This window comes from Pocillopora verrucosa, chromosome 1 (assembly GCF_036669915.1).
Source record: "Pocillopora verrucosa isolate sample1 chromosome 1, ASM3666991v2, whole genome shotgun sequence".
NCBI classification, from domain to species: domain Eukaryota; kingdom Metazoa; phylum Cnidaria; class Anthozoa; order Scleractinia; family Pocilloporidae; genus Pocillopora; species Pocillopora verrucosa.
This window is the reverse complement of record NC_089312.1, coordinates 11176441-11192964: the sequence shown is the minus strand read 5'-3', so window position 1 is coordinate 11192964 and position 16524 is coordinate 11176441. Positions and strand designations below refer to the sequence as shown.

The window sequence follows — 16524 nt, the reverse complement described above, 5'->3', positions numbered from 1 at the left end:
TGAATTTTTATAAGTAATTGTATGGGCTGAGTAAAATTTAGACAAATATCAGTTGCGTTTTCAGAAGTAGAGGAAATTACCCGAGTCGTGCAGGATTATTAAAGATATGTATCCTTAAGTTTACGAGGAAACGTGCGATCTCTTGTTTACAATGTAAAGGGCAAAATTTACTTTCACTAAGAAGGTAAAGAACGCATGCTGTTGCTCTATTTCGCAGGAAGCCATTTCAGTTTCCAGTTAGTGTCAATTCACTGTAAAACGCACGAATCAGCTGAATGAAATTTTAATTTTGTACCACGACGCTAAAGCAATGAAACCAGCCCTGCTAAAAAAATTCGCCGTCAATGAAATTTTACAGAGAGAGTTACAACTATGCTTGCATGTAGTGCCACTGGTGAAAAGCTCAGGCCGTTGGTTATCGGAAAGGCGCAGAAACCTCGTTGTTTTAAAAACATAAAGCTTGAGCAATTACCAGTAACTTAAATTGGCGACTGTCAGCTCTCGAACGTAACCTTGAAGTTTCTTCCAGCAGAGACAACATCCCATTAACAGTCACTTGATCGAGGGATTCTCCGTGCCTTTAAGGCACGATACAAGAAACATATACTACGATCGCTTTTACGCAAGATCGAAAGGGCTGAAAGTGTTTCTGAACTCTTTAAGAAATAACTTTACTAGACGTTATCAACTGGATAGCCAAGGCATGGTCTGAAACAGCACCATCGACACTTATAAAGTGTTTCAAAACCACTGGCTTTCCTGTGACAGACGAAGAAGAAGATGACTACGAAGATGAAGACGACATTCTACTGTCGCTTCTTACTCAACAGTTGAGAGTCGATCAGTCGTTCTTGCAAAACGTTGACATTGAACCGCCAACAGAAGAAAACGCTGGGAACTGGGAAAGAGACCTGATATCAAGCTTTGTTGAACCGATAGCTGAAGAGTCGAACAAACAGTTTGTCCATGATGATGAGGAGAAACATTAACATTTAATATAACCAATAACAAAATCAACTCAACTTTAAAACTAAAGAGAAAACTTGATTGATGTTTGGAATTGATTGCTGTGATGTAAAAATGAAATCTCAAGTTTTCCACAAATGTCTTCATGATCAAATCCTAAGTCTCTCTTGGTCATCAAGTTTTAATCATGACATTTTAGCTCTAGCTTGTCTTCTTTTAAAGCAAACTTTTGCAGCGCAAGAAACATATTAGACAAATTTCGTACTTCATTAGCTAGAGTTGCTAAGATCATACGCAGTTGGCTTAAAGAAACCTACATTATAAGTAGTTACAGCAGAGGTTACCGAATAACATCACAGATAAAACCTCAAAAAGACGCCGTGTATTTCCAGCCAGGGGGCAATCATAAAAAATAGCCAAAAGAGGAAAAATCTTCAAGAAATTACAGGTTCAAACACGAATTGAAAATGAGTTTTCTTTTTGATTTTTACGCGAAACAGAGGAGGTTGAAACGTTAGGGAAAAGATGGTGGGGAAAGCAGTCAAACCTGGCAACTTCAAGAGAAGATATGAGTGAAGCCCATACGATTCTGGCGTCTTGATTTACTAATTCGCTGTTATCACGTATATACTCTTCAATGGACTGGTGATGTCTAAACTGGAAGTACTTTACTGTCGTTTCTTTCAATTTTTGCTCATTTTCCCAAACCAAAATTATAAGTCATGCTCAAAAAAATATAATTTCAACTGATGCTGACATGGCACACTTCCTCTGAAGAAGAAAAGATTCTCTATCTTCGAAAATTTGCTCTAAACATCAGGAACAACAACGAAGGTCCTTAGGTGCTTGAAGATACCGCTGACTAGCATGCGTTTTATCGCAAGTTGTGAGAACGTCGTCCCCAGGTTCCAGACCTCGCCAATTCTTCCCTTCCCTCCCCAACCCCCGGACTGGTCTCTTTATTCCCTTGAAGAAACTCTTCTACAGCCAGCGCTGAAGAGTGTTATTACAGTTTTCATTATAATGAGGGATTAGAAAATAAACTAACAAGAGCTCCGCTTTTAGGCTTGGCTAAATCTATATATTACACAAACCCTTGAATAACCAACCTGTCCAACCCTTACGGGGTTGTTCGTAATTCTTTTTACGAGTTTTTAGGTAACCTCCTCACTTATCTGAATATTCTTTATTTTGCAAAGCAGAAAAAGGATCAACCGTTTCTCCTAAGTTGCGTCACTTTTAGCGACTTAAACTCCCTGTACTTCTTCTTTTGTCGAATTTCTGTGAAACTCATTACAAAGAACCTATTCTTTAAGGCAGGTGGCATGATTACAAGATAGGAAGACTTACACAAATCCAAGGAACAAATCTTCTCTTTACACAATGCGTTGGTTTTGAAGCGCTTCACATCCGTTTTCCGAGCTTGCTTTCTTTCCAAAATGGTAGATAGAAGTATATTTTTCTGTAGGTTGTTTATATTATACCATATTTTGGTTGTGGTGCTTTCCTTCCGTAGCCACCGTGAAATTTTTCTCGTACAGATATTTTTTCCTGTTAAAGCCTGCGTTACACACATGAAAGCGGTTTTCGAGCAACAAAAACTTTAGACTGGTTTGATGCTACTCTTGTTTAAAGAACCGAGAAGTTACAATTCATAGACCCTAAAAGGCGAATGGCTGTACCAAAACTTTTCTCCGTAACTGCCGAAAACCAGTTAAAACTAGTAGCACTCCTGATGAGAGGGAACAGGTTTTGCTGTTATTCCCGACATTCAGGGTGTTACGGAACCCAACGAGAGAATTTTGAATAGCCACAACTTTAAACTGCGAAGATCGCTTTCATATTCACGCAACGTTAAAGTTACTCATAAACTTTTTCAGATTTTACTTTGAAACCAAACCTAAGGATCCCGTTACGAAATAACTGTAGTGTGACCTTCAAGAATGTTCTAGAAGTAGCTGTGTCATGCTGAAAAAAATAAATAGAATCTGCTGTAATGTTACGGAACGTTCTAGATTCTCAACCGTACCTATAAAAGCCGAGCTTATAACTAGATGTAGAGAATAGTTTAGTGGCTAGTATAGCCCGACAGATATCAATAAAGTTGTATGCTTCAAAATACAAGACGTCCACACTTCAAGAACAACGAACCGACACTATTTATTCTATCCCGTGTAATGACTGTGATTAGGAGTATATCGGACAGACCAAACGTCAGTTTGGTAAACGTTTGAAAGAGCATCAAAAAGCGGTCTTCTTTTGCTAAAAAGGAAATTAGCTTGATCGGAGCACATACGCTTAACCAACCATACAATTGGGCGGGATAAGTCTAAAATTATCACCACTAATCGGCGTTACCACCAGCGCCTTTGTTTGAAAGCCTGGCATGTCAACTCCGCCCACGCTCTTTTAGATCGTGATGATGGCGGCTTACCTCCTAACGCCTATTTACACCTCGTCAGAAAAAAAGGGACTGCTAATTAGTGAGCATATGAAAGGACCTCTTGTTGCAGATGAAGGTACCATACCACTGATGATAAGCAAAAATATCATATGGGTACCACGGTTAAAAATATATTGATAACTCTATTAATTAATACCAGTTCTAATTTAAAGGAGAAAGTTATAAGAGTAAAATGAAAGTTGTCTGTACCACGAAGCATGCCTTCACTGTTTAGACTGGGAGTGCTAAACCTTTTTAAACATACATCCGAATATCTTATGACGATAAGCCCGCCAACCACCCCACCCCGCGCTTTACTGTTTTCACTCAGCGGCTGGTCAGCGGTCACGTTTATGAGGTAAACAAAGCGTGAATTTTTGGAAGAAATGGTCGCATGGGGATGTAAGAACGGTAAGTTGAACGAACAATTTCTAATTTTGCCGCTTAAATTGAAAGTAAAGTTCATTTGAATTGCTTCCGTATGTATTTCTGACGGTCTTAGATCTACCTGTTTGGTTTATATCTGCTACGCATCATGTTGACAAGTCCCTCAAAATGGCGGCCAAACTTGGAGATTGCCGAAAATTAGGTAAGTTCATGGAGTTATAAAGTTTTCGTTAAGGTCGGGCCGCAAAGTTTTTTTCTGTAGGTACCTTTTCTATGGCACCTACTTCCTAGCTATGTTAGTTGGATCAGTTAAGAACGCCTCACTTTTTCAAAAATTTACCTTGAATTTGATCGGTTTTCGCGTGCGTGACTTAAGCGAACCGATACGGTGTCATTCAACTCTTCCTGTTTCCTTGATTGAAACATGATGTTCACAAAAGTCACCTCGATAGATAAGATAGAGTTAATATATATGGCTGGGCTATTTGCTTTTTGCTGAGTTCCGTAGTTTTTTGTAAATTGTCCACCAAACTTGTCTTAAATTAAAGTCTTGAAAAGTGTCAGGACAAGCCTTCGGTCGAGTGAAATTTAATTTCCGTAAAACTCTGAAAAATAAAGAGATCCAATGAAACGGCTTTTGGTTTTAGTATAGGTACATGAATGTCTTACAACACACAAGAAATGAGCGAAATCCGTGTCTCAAGCAAAATCGACCGGACCGCTCTTACAGAGACAAGTCTCTGTAAGAATCAAACATCTTGGGAAATGAAAATTTCAACCCCCCTTCAAATTTTGCATACAGTTAGGCACTCAGGGGGGATGCACAAAAATGCCCTTTTTAAAGGTTGCAGCATTCCTGTTGCCATGGTAACAACGGCTGCTTGTTTGAGGCCTGGGGCCTCATTTTCATGCAAAAACGTCGCAAAAAAAGAGTGAAATGTTTATTTCTCTATCTCAAGCTGAATACAACATTACAAATTGGCACTTCTACCATACATAGTAAAATCATTTGTCTTCACTTTGACTCATTCAATTTTCCCTGGGAGTGAATGTGAACACACCAATAGATTATTTATCTCAGTGCAGTTTCGGTCATTTTTGTTGTAGGGTAAAACAGGGAAAACGTTTATCTGAATTTCTCCAAAAGTACACCGATTCTGGAACTGAAACTACCCACCCAGCTGTTATAATATTCTAGTTTTTGTGGCTACCTGCCTCGAAGAAGCGTAGCCACTAATGTTACGATCTGTGTAAGTAAGTCCGTCCGTAACCCTTTTCGATATCCGTTCGTGTAGCCCTGATCTTCTGATAGTTTTCGTAGCCAATCAGAGTGCGTTGTGGTAGTTTTCGTTGCCAATCAGAGTGTGTCCGTGAGTGCCTAATTCTCGGATAGTCTTCGTGGCCAATCAGAGCATCGATGGTTGGTTGTCGGCCCCTTATTGGTCCAAGTGTCTTTTCCATGTGCTTGTGCTTCAACGCGGACTCCGATTTATCAAGGGTGAGTGAGCATCTATGTTATTTACAATGATTTCTTACTATTTTTCATCAATAACCAGGCACAGATTTCCAAGAATCTGCGAAGTGTTAGTTCGTAAGGATTTTTCCAGGTTTTTTGACGTTCTTTGGAAATTTTATAGCGAGAAGACGATCACTGAATCGAAGTGTTTGTTTGGCTGCCATGATGATCGAATGACTTGTGCAGTTCAACTCCGTCAGTGGCGTTATGTAAATCGTTTGGCTCTCCATCTTGAAGTGTCAAAAAAGTTCCTATGGGGAACGTTGAATTTCCTTCGGGAAACACAAAATATCTTTCGAGACACAAATAATTTCCTTCGGCAAACGCAATATGTCTTTCGAGACACGACTAATTTCCTTCGGGAAACACGAGATGTCTTTCGAGACACAACCAATTTCCTTTGGGAAACACGAGATGTCTTTCGAGACACGAAAACTCTTTTTGACAGTGTGAAATGCTTCCATGAATATTTAACGAAAACTGTGCCTAGTTATGAATACATGATTACCAACTGTGATGTAATCAATAGCGATGAATGTGTAAGTCGCGTACATATGTTTTGTAAAAGCAAGCAAAAGGATTGTCGTTCTGGACTACATTTGCAAAAATCAGGTTGTAGAATAAGAGATCGGGAGCCATCCAGGGTATCTTTAAGGAAAGTGATACGTAAATTGAGGTGCAGAAAACTAAGAAAGAAGAACAAAAAATGCTGAAAAACGCAGTTCCAGTTTCTTCTGATTTACATAGCATTGCAGCAAAATATAAACAGTGGAATATCAGGTATATTCAGAAGCAAGACAGTTTCTTCAGTAAATATTTTTTAACAAGTAAGAGATCTACTGTTACATACAATGTGTCATATAAACACATTTTACTGTCTGGAGATATTGAATCAAATCCAGGTCCTGTATCAAATAACAGAACAATATGCGATGGAGGATCTAATTCTCTGTTGAATTATAGATTACTTAGGTATCAGTAAAGACCACTAGATGTTGGTGGAGGGGGTGACTGCTTCTTTAGATCAGTATCTCATCAGTTATATGGTGATTCAAGTCATCACCATGAAGTTAGAGCAGCTGGTGTTCAGTATCTTAGAGACAATCCTGAACGATTTATAGAAAGCATAGTAGATACACCATGGTTGCGGTATATATCTTATATGTCTTTGGAAGGAACATGGGCTGATCACATTATTATACAAGCTGTAGCTGATGCACTAAATTTAAGGATCCACATCATAGAGTCAAGTGAAAATTTTAGAGATATGAGTTTGGTGGAAGCAGTAAATACCACAAATGATCAAAGATCCATATATATAGCACACATAGGTGAGATTCACTACATCTCAACATGTTCAGAATTTTCTGAAAGGAATTCAAGTAAGGAAAACATGATAAGGAAAAGGCTAAAAATAATGCCTATATGAAAAAATACAGAGACATGTGTGGTGCACATGAAAATATTGAATTGTTGATTTGCAAGTTTCATGAAATAGTGTCTCAAGGACCACTGTACATTTGTACCTGCTGTGATCAGTTATGGTATAAATATAGTGTACTTCATGCTGATAAGCTAAGGCAGTCCAATCCTGATGTTGAGAAATACCTCTGTAATAAATTAAGTGTTGATGACATTGAATGGGTATGCACAACGTGCTATAAGCACCTAAGTAAAAACAGAGTTCCATCTTGTGCTGTAGCTAATGGCATGGTGTTTCCAAATAAGCCAAAATTTTTTGATTTAAATGAATTAGAGTGTGGATTGCTAGCACCAAGAATTGCTTTTCAAAAATTAATGCAAGCTCCCAGAGGGAAGCAGCTAAAAATACATGGTAATGTGGTCAATGTACCTGCTGATGTAGTGAATACTGTGAGTATGTTACCATGGTTACCAAGTGAGACTGGTACAGTTAAAGTGAATTTGAAAAGAAAATTGCAATACAAGAGCTCTGCAATGTCTTTAAATGTAAGACCACATAAAGTTGTTCAAGCTGCACATTGGCTGACAAGTAATAGTGACCTTTACAAGGATGAAGGTGTTGCATTGAATGCAGACTGGATTATTGATTTTAATGGAGAAATTTTAGAAACTGAAAGCAGTGAAAGTGCATGTCACCAGCAATATGTAACTGATGAACAAAACTGCAACAATGTAGCTTCTCATAATTTAGATGATGAAGATGAATGGAGTGAAGATGAAGTAGAGGTTCCTGCAGGTGTTACTGATACTATGCTAACAGCGACTGACTTTTTAGAAGATAATGAGCATCAAAATATTCTCAATGTTGCACCAGCTGAGGGAAATAGACCATTAAGTATATTCAGAGATAAGCATTCAGAAGAATTAGCATATCCTGGAATATTTCTCGGCCAGAAAAGACCTGAAAATGAGCACCGTATGATTAAGGTTCACTATAGTGATATCTGTAAATCTGAGCTCAGAAGATCAGATAGAAGAGCAGCTATGTGTGTCGAGAATATATTCTATAAAACTACAAAGTTACAAATGAAAATTATTTTGGGAAAATCACGGATTGCTCTCAGAAAATGTAAGGGAAACAGCAGATCTCTCAATGCAGGAAGATTGAAACAACAAGGAACATTAGAAGGTTTAATTCATCATGATGAAGGATTTAAATTTCTAAGAGCTTTAAGAGGTTCACCACCATACTTTGAAAAGGCCAAGAAAGACTTGTTTGCTATGATAAGACAGTTAGGTCCTGCCTCACTATTTTGTAGTATCTCTTCAGCAGAAACACTATGGGTTCACTTACTTAGAATTCTAGGACAACTGATTGATCACAAGAAAATGAGGAACTAGAGAATCTCAAATGGGAGGATAAGTGTAGATTAATACAAAGTGACCCTGTTACCTGTGCCAGACATTTTGACTACCAAGCATGTAAATTTCTAAATAATTTCCTCTTGACTGATACTGCACCACTGGGGAAGATTTCTGACTGGTTTTATAGAGTGAAATATCAACAATGAGGTTCACCTAATATACACATGTTGATATGGCTTGAAGATGCACCTGAATTTGGTAAAGATAGTGATGCAAAAGTGACATCATTTATTGATAAAATAATTACTTATCAAAAGCCTATAGATAATCTTGAACTACTGAATTTAGTTAACAGACAAGTACACAGGCATTCACGCACTTGTCAAAAGAATACAAAAAGTGAATGCCGATTTAATTATCCACAGCCTCCCGTGAGACAGACTCAAATATTACTACCTCTAGACTCTGATATGCCTCAAAATGAAGTAAAAATGCACAAAGACAGATGGAAATCAATCAAGAAGCATCTCAGTGACATAAAGGATGATCAAGATAAAAATATTTCCTTTGGTCAGTTACTTCTAGATCTTAATATCATTGAAGAAAGCTATTTACTAGCTGTAAGGTCATCACTAAAAGTACTACGTATTAATAATTACAATCCTGCTTGTCTTAATGCATGGAGAGTTAATATGGACATCCAGTATGTCTTAGATGTGTATGCATGTGCTGTTTACATAGTGAATTACATATCAAAGGCTCAAAAAGGAATGAGTGAACTTTTACGACAGGCTTGTGCTGAAACAAGGAAAGGGAATTGTAGTATAAATCAGCAAGTCAGAGATATAGGCAGTAAATTTGTGAATGATGTTGAAATCATTGCACAAGATGCTGTTTATATTGTTTTACAACTTCCAATGAGAAAAGCTTCTAGACAAGTAATATTAATAAATACCTCACCTCCTGAGGAAAGAGTAGAGCTTCTAAAGCCATTAGATGACATTAAAGATATGGAAGATGACTGTGAAGACATCTATACCAATGGGTTAATAAAGAGATATACTATGCGAACATCAAGCTTAGAAAACGTCACACTTGCAGACTGGGCAGCATGGTATGATATGTGTGGGAAACCTTATGTAAAACAGTCAAATGAGTCAGACGTTGATAATCTTCTTTCTGAAACATGCAATGATGATAATTATAATGATGATGATGATGATGATGATGATGATGATAGTGATGATGACAAATCTAGTAAGAAAGTCATTTTGGCCAAAACCAAGAAAAGAACTAAGGCAAGAATAATAAGAAGTTGTTGGTTCAGTAAGGAAGCTGAACCAGAAAAATATTATCGTGAGCTTATTATGCTTTTCACTTCATGGAGAAATGAAGAAACCGATTTAATTGGTGCCTTTTCATCTTATCAACAACGCTTTATGCTGCTATTCAATGCAGTTGAAAAGCAAATGAAATAATATGCTATCTGCAATGAAGACTTTAATGATATACAACAGGAAATGAATACATTAGACAAAAGTTACATGTATGATACTATAGCACCTTGTTCTCAGAATATTGAAGATCACGACGAGACTGAAGGTGATACAGATTTACACCCTGATTTTAATGAGAACTACAACCTGTCAGATGATATTGGTATTCCCTCTGTGGATTCAAATACTGAGCCATTAATATTGAATGAGATGCAAGATGATGAATATAGACGCATGGTACAAATGTTAAATAGAGAACAAAAAGAATTCTTTATCATGTGTTACACTTGACAAAAACTTCAGATGAACCATTCTACTGCTTTCTTAGCGGAGGTGCAGGTGTAGGTAAATCGCACCTAACAAAGGCCTTGTATCAGGCTGCATTAAAGTACTATAATACTAGGGCTGGTGAGAACTTTGCTGAAGTAAACGTGTTGATGCTAGCACCTACTGGTAAAGCAGCCTATAATATTAAAGGGAATACCATCCACAGTGCACTGGCAATACCTGCATGCCAGTCATTAAAGAACTACAAATCTCTGGATTCTAGTCAACTGAATACATTAAGATGTCAGATTGGTGGAGTTAAACTAATATTTCTTGATGAAATATCCATGGTGGGCAATACAATGGTTACTGTGCAAATTGATAATAGACTTAAGGATGTCAAAGGCAGTGCACTACCCTTTGGTGGTGTTAGTATTATTGCTATTGGTGATCTGTTCCAGCTACAACCAGTAATGGACAGTTATTTATTCAAAGACATGGACAACTCTGAATATAGCATTCTTGCTCAAAATCTATGGCAAGAACATTTTCAAATGTTTGAACTGCAAGAAATAATGAGACAAAGAGAAAGCAAAGAATTTGCTGATATGTTGAACCGTTTGAGAGAAGGAAAACATTCAAAAGAAGACATTATAAAATTTAAAGGGAGGTTAATACAATCTAATAATAGAAATTATCCAGTTGATGCTCCACACTTGTTTATACAGAATGCCAAGGTCAATGAGTTCAATGATAGAGCACACTGTGCCATATCAAGTAACAAGTATAGTATCAAAGCACATGACAGTGTCATAGGAGCTCAATCACAGGAACTCAGAGATAAAATCTTGAAACAAATACCTAGTGATCCCAGGAAAACCAGACAGTTACATTCTATACAGTGATATAATGTGTGCGTGCGGTGCGGACGTGTCCTCACAAGCTCTGGTGTTATCTACTTTTTTATGCGCTTAAAGATGGCCATTCGTTTTCTAAATTGGTCCTTGTGGTTGATAATCCTACTGAGATGTGTTGGCGGAGATTTTCAAGTCACCTCTGAGTTTGACAGCTTCGAAAACCAGTTCCAAAGAGTTGTTGAATCAACTTCACCGGGAATATGTTACGCTTGGATTACTCGTTGGCAGAGAAGCTCATTTGCATTTTCCTCCCATGGGATGGTTTTCTTTATGAGTCATGCTCGGATTACTCGCTGGCAGAGAAGCTTATTTGCATTCTCCTCCCATGGGATGTTTTTCTTTATGAGTCCGAACAAAGGTTTGTTATTAAGGACTCGGAAGAGAAAATGGTTTAAAAGCAGAATATCTTATTACAGTAATACTACGGCCTCTTTTAACTCCATGGTAATATCTCTATTGGTTAGTGGTGATGTACATCCGCATCCTGGGCCTGAAGTCTCTTCACAAAATTCTGCGCAAATTCCATACAGTGAAAATGGTTTATCGCATTGCTTAAATTTCTCTCTACTGAACACACGCTCCGTGCGTAATAAGACAATGGAGGTTAAAGATTTTGTGGTGGATTTTGATGTAGATATTCTAGCTTTTACTGAGACCTGGCTGAGACCACACACTATGGATGATGTTGAGATTGGAACACTGTGTCCAACAGGTTATAGATTCCTACATGTTCCCAGGAAACAAGGAAGAGGAGGCAGTGTTGGTATCTTATTTAAGGATGTGCTGAACATCAACACTTCATTAACAGTTGATTATGATACATTTGAAATCATGGATGTTCGTCTTCGGAGCCTAAATAGTGTCAGGATCTTAGTCATCTATCGTCCACCTGATAACTCCTCTTTCAATCGATTTTTTGAGGAATTCTCACATCTACTTGAATCTGTAACTGTGGAGTCTTCTGATCGAGTCCTAATTACTGGTGACTTTAACTTGCATATGGATTGTCAAGATGATGTAAATGCCAAACGTTTTACTGACATCTTGGAATCTTTTGACCTTAAACAACGTGTCTGTGCTGGGACTCATCGCAATGGCCATACTCTTGACTTACTTATAAATAAGTCTGATGATAACATGCTCAATAATATCAAAGTCTATGATCCTAACATCTCTGATCATTTGGCGGTAATGTGTGATGTCTCCATAAGAAAGCCCCAGTTTAGGAAGGAAGTTATCTTCTATCGGAAGCTTCGGTCTCTTGACATGGAGTCGTTTCTTAGTGATGTTGCTGACTGCCCTCTCGTCATCGACCCATCCAGCGATCTCGATCATCTAGTTCAACAGTATGACACCTTATTAAGATCAATAATGGACAAGCATGCTCCTGTCAAGCGCCGAGTTGTTACTATTAGGCCTGCTGCTCCGTGGTACACTAATGAGGTATCTGTAGAGAAGCGTAAGCGACGACGCCTTGAAAGAAAATGGCGAAGAACCAGGCTGCAGGCTGATCGACAAGAATATAATCGTCAGTGCTGCGTTGTGAATAATTTGATCAAGTCGTTGAAATCCTCTTACTACACTACCATCATTACTGAAAACTCAAGTGATCAACGGGTTTTGTTTAATACAGTATCAAAACTACTACAAAAGCAATCAACTGCACGGTATCCATCTTCTTGTAGTGATGCACTAGCTAATTCTTTCGCTGATTATTTCATTGACAAGATTGATCGTATCCATGCCACACTAATAGAGAAGAATTCTGCGCAAGGTAATGATGCTAATGAAGTGACTCTTGGTAACTACGTGGAATGTAACTCTGTGTTTTCAGACTTTATTAATGTCAGTTACGAAGACATCAAGGGACTTGCATTGAGATCTATTAACAAATCCTGTGTACTTGATCCTCTGCCTGCAGTGGTAATGAAGGAATGTTTCAATTTACTAACTCCTGTGTTGACTAACATAGTGAATACATCTTTATCTACTGGAGTTATTCCTGATGTCTTGAAGATTGCAGCTATGACACCGACTTTAAAGAAACATAATGCTGATTTCACTAAATATGAAAGTTTTCGACCTATTTCTAATTTGAAGTTTGTGTCCAAGCTTGTGGAAAAAGCGGTATGTGTCCAGCTTACAGACTATATTACATCTAATGGTCTTTCGGAAACGTTTCAATCCGCATACAAGTCATTTCACTCCACTGAAACGGCTCTACTGAGGGTTCAAAATGACATTCTTTGTGCTTTAGATCGTAATGAGTCGGTCATACTGGTACTTTTGGATCTGTCGGCGGCGTTTGATACGGTGGACCATACTCTTCTAGTGACAAGGAACTGTGCTTAAGTGGCTGAAATCATACCTGTCTTCACGTAAGCTGTTTGTTAAAGTTGGGAATAGTCATTCTTCACAACGTGCATTGAAGTGTGGTGTCCCTCAGGGATCAGTTCTGGGCCCTTTGTTGTATTTGTTATACACATCACCTATTGCGGACATAATAAATGATCATGGACTATCATACCATCTATATGCTGACGACACCCAATTATATATTACCTTTAAATCTATCAGCTTGAATGACATCCAACAAGTGAAGTTGAGAGTGGAATGCTGTGTGAGGGACATTGATGAATGGATGATAAGAAACTATCTTAAACTAAACCAGGACAAAACGGACCTCGTAGTCATCAGTTCCAGATTCCATCCCATGCCTGACATCGGTCACATTACTGTTGGTTCTGAGTGCATTGCACCTAGTGACTCTGTTCGTAATTTAAGGGGTTCAGTTTGATAGCATATTTAGTTTTGAGGAAGAACATTTGTAAATCATCATTCTATCATTTGAGAAATATTGCTAAAATCCGCAAGTACTTAGGCCAAGATACATGTAAAATCTTAGTCCATTCATTTATTAGTTCGAAACTTGATCACTGTAATTCCTTATTACATGGCCTTCCTAAATATCTGTTAGCTAGACTACAGGCAGTTCAGAATGCTGCAGCTCGTGTTGTCACATTGACACCGAGGCATGTTCATATAACTCCTATTTTAATTAATCTTCATTGGTTACCAGTTGAGTTTAGAATAACTTTTAAAGTCCTTTTATTGGTATACAAGGCCCTTCATGGCCTTGCACCTTCTTATATTTCTGACCTTTTGAATTTTAAAACATACTCTAGGTCATTGCGTTCTTCATGTAAAGAATATTTAGTGGTTCCAAGAAGCAGATTGAAAACATACGGAGACAGAGCTTTCTCTATTGCAGGACCTAAATTGTGGAACGATTTATCTCTAGAGATTAGGAAATGTGCTTCAGTGGCAACTTTTAAGCAATCCCTGAAAACTTTTTTATTTAAGTTAGCATATAGGTTATGAGATTCCTTTTGTTTTGAGATGTTTTTTATTTATATAGTAGATAACTTAGGCTATATTTGAATTATATTGTATATTGTAGATATTTTATATTTTATATTTTTTATATTTTATTTTGTAATTAGGTAGCGCTTTGGACAATTATTGGATTTTAGCGCTATATAAATAAAATTATTATTATTATTATTATTTATTATTATTATACTGAACCTGGCAACAGGAGAAAGGACAGAGATATCACTGAACACTAGAACAGATGATGGTATGACAAATGGTGCTGGGAATGTTATCAAGTTGATACAAATACATCACACAAACAGACCATCTGGGATAGTATGGGTTCAATTTGACCATGCACATGTCGGAGAGAAAACCCGACATGACAATAGGCAATTGTATGTACAAGGTATTGAACCAACATGGACACCTATAAAACCTGTCACTACTCAGTTTGGTGTTGGTAGAAATAGAACTATTCAAGTCATAAGGAAACAGTTTCCACTAAGACCTGCTGCTGCTAAAACCATTCATAGGTCACAAGGTGACACGGAGACAAGGATTGTTGTCGACTTTGATACTAGAAGAGCAATTCCTCATATACATTATGCGGGACTAAGTAGAGTAACAACAATAGAAGGCCTTTATATCACTAACCTCTGTGAAGACAAAATAGCTGTTAGCAATGACGTATGCGCAGAAATGAGTAAACTAAGGACTGAACGAAAACTTCGTATATGTGTTACACCTGTCTATAGAGCTGGAGAAAGACCCTTTAAACTATGTTATCTGAATACACGGTCTTTACATAAGCATTTTGATGACATATACAGAGACTTCAACCAGCACTGATGTAAATGTTTTTGCTGAAACACGATTTTGTACTTTAGACACAAATGATATGTATAACATAAATGGCTATAGTCTATTTAGAAATGATGGCACATCAACTGCCAATAATATAAGACCATATGGAGGTACAGCAGTTTATAGTCAAATAGATTATTACCCTGGCTATTCCTACTGCAGCAATGGTACTGGTATTGAAATAACTGTAATGCGATTTTTGAACCTTCCACATATTAGTATCATAGGACTTTATAGGTCACCAAGAGTACCAGTGATGCAATTATGCCAAGAATTGAGAGAAGTTTTTGATAAACTGTCAACTCGTGACAATATATTTATCGGTGACTTTAATATTAACTGGTTTAATGAAACACAAAGAGCACCTCTTCAACATCTGTTTGCAAGAAATAATTACAGACAACTTGTACCCTGTTCAACTACTGATAACAATACTTGTATAGACCATATATATACTAATCTACCAGAAACACAAATTGATTTCCTTATTTTAGAGACATACTTTTCTGAACACAAAGGTATCTGTGCATTGGTCAATAGTTTTTAAACAAACAACTTGCAAGCATTCGCAAGCATACTTAAGATGAGAATCCTTTATTGTTCATTATTGCTTATGCTAACAGGTAACAATAATTACATTTTCAGAAGTTTTTATTGATCCATTAGCCCCTCTCTTTGGCTAAGAACCTAATGTGAACTCTGGAAATCAGTGCAACTTTCAAATTACTCAATAATCTGCTGGAGGATTGTCCACTAATCTGTAGGTTGTGCACACAAAGCATGATTTCCAAACAATTGCCAGCTTTATAAACATTTGCCATGCCACTGACATGTCTAGGTTTTCCCCTCTAATATAAACGTTATATTTTGCAGATTCATCTATTGAGGGCTATGTACATTTACTAAGTCCCATACAATCTTCTAGCAAAACAAAGACAAAGTACTTCAACTTCAAACTACAAACGGCAGAAACTGACAGTGTTCGCCTGGTATGTTACACAGAGAGTCAACCTTCAACAGGCTTTTCAAAACAAATCCCCCGTTAAAATTCACGGTGTAAAACGAAGCAAAACAAAGGAAGATGAATATTCCATTGCCAAGGCAGCCAAGATTGCTCCTTCTGATGTGGAATCTCCATACAACAAAGCAGTTGCAAGCCAAGTCTCTACAGTTGAAGATTGTCTCTCTGCCAGCCTATACGACAAAGTTGACATTAATGTGAAAGTTGTTACTAAATCAGAAAACAAGCAACCAGTTGTACACAGAGAAAAAACAAAGTACAGGGTAGAATGCCTTGTTGCAGATCACACAGAATCAATCAAACTTATTTTATGGGAAGATGCAATTGAAAAAGTACACAGTAGCAAAAGTTACCACTTTCAAAACCTGACGGTCCGCATATTCGATGATAACAAGTATCTCAATACCAATGAGTTAACAGTGATAGACGAAATTGATGACATACATGACATTAATTTGTCATCACCTACCCTGGAAGACAAC

At 37.5% G+C, this 16524-nt stretch overlaps 2 protein-coding genes and 1 pseudogene across 2 annotated transcripts; all 3 read left to right on the top strand.

Annotated features, from left to right (window-relative positions):
- Nucleotides 1-3388: 3388 nt before the first annotated feature.
- Nucleotides 3389-6741, top strand: LOC136281564 (OTU domain-containing protein DDB_G0284757-like; annotated as a pseudogene).
- Nucleotides 6742-7022: 281 nt separating this feature from the next.
- LOC136280097 (uncharacterized) lies at nt 7023-8135 on the top strand. Its single transcript, XM_066164754.1, has one exon. It carries the CDS (start codon nt 7023-7025, stop codon nt 8133-8135), a length of 1113 nt encoding a protein of 370 aa, XP_066020851.1.
- A 1897-nt stretch (nt 8136-10032) lies between these two features.
- LOC136280077 (uncharacterized) lies at nt 10033-15006 on the top strand. The gene is made up of 2 exons (XM_066164697.1): nt 10033-10757; nt 14358-15006. Exons 1-2 carry the CDS (start codon nt 10033-10035, stop codon nt 15004-15006), a joined length of 1374 nt encoding a protein of 457 aa, XP_066020794.1.
- The last annotated feature ends 1518 nt before the right edge of the window (nt 15007-16524 follow it).

Excerpts from the sequence above, each read along its gene's own strand:
- LOC136280077 (XM_066164697.1), top strand. The coding sequence starts at position 10,033 with ATGCTAGCACCTACTGGTAAAGCAGCCTATAATATTAAAGGGAATACC. Across the intron at positions 10,758-14,357 it reads AAAACCAGACAGTTACATTC|TATACTGAACCTGGCAACAG; the intron begins TATACAGTGATA and ends ATTTATTATTAT.
- LOC136280097 (XM_066164754.1), top strand. The coding sequence starts at position 7,023 with ATGGTGTTTCCAAATAAGCCAAAATTTTTTGATTTAAATGAATTAGAG.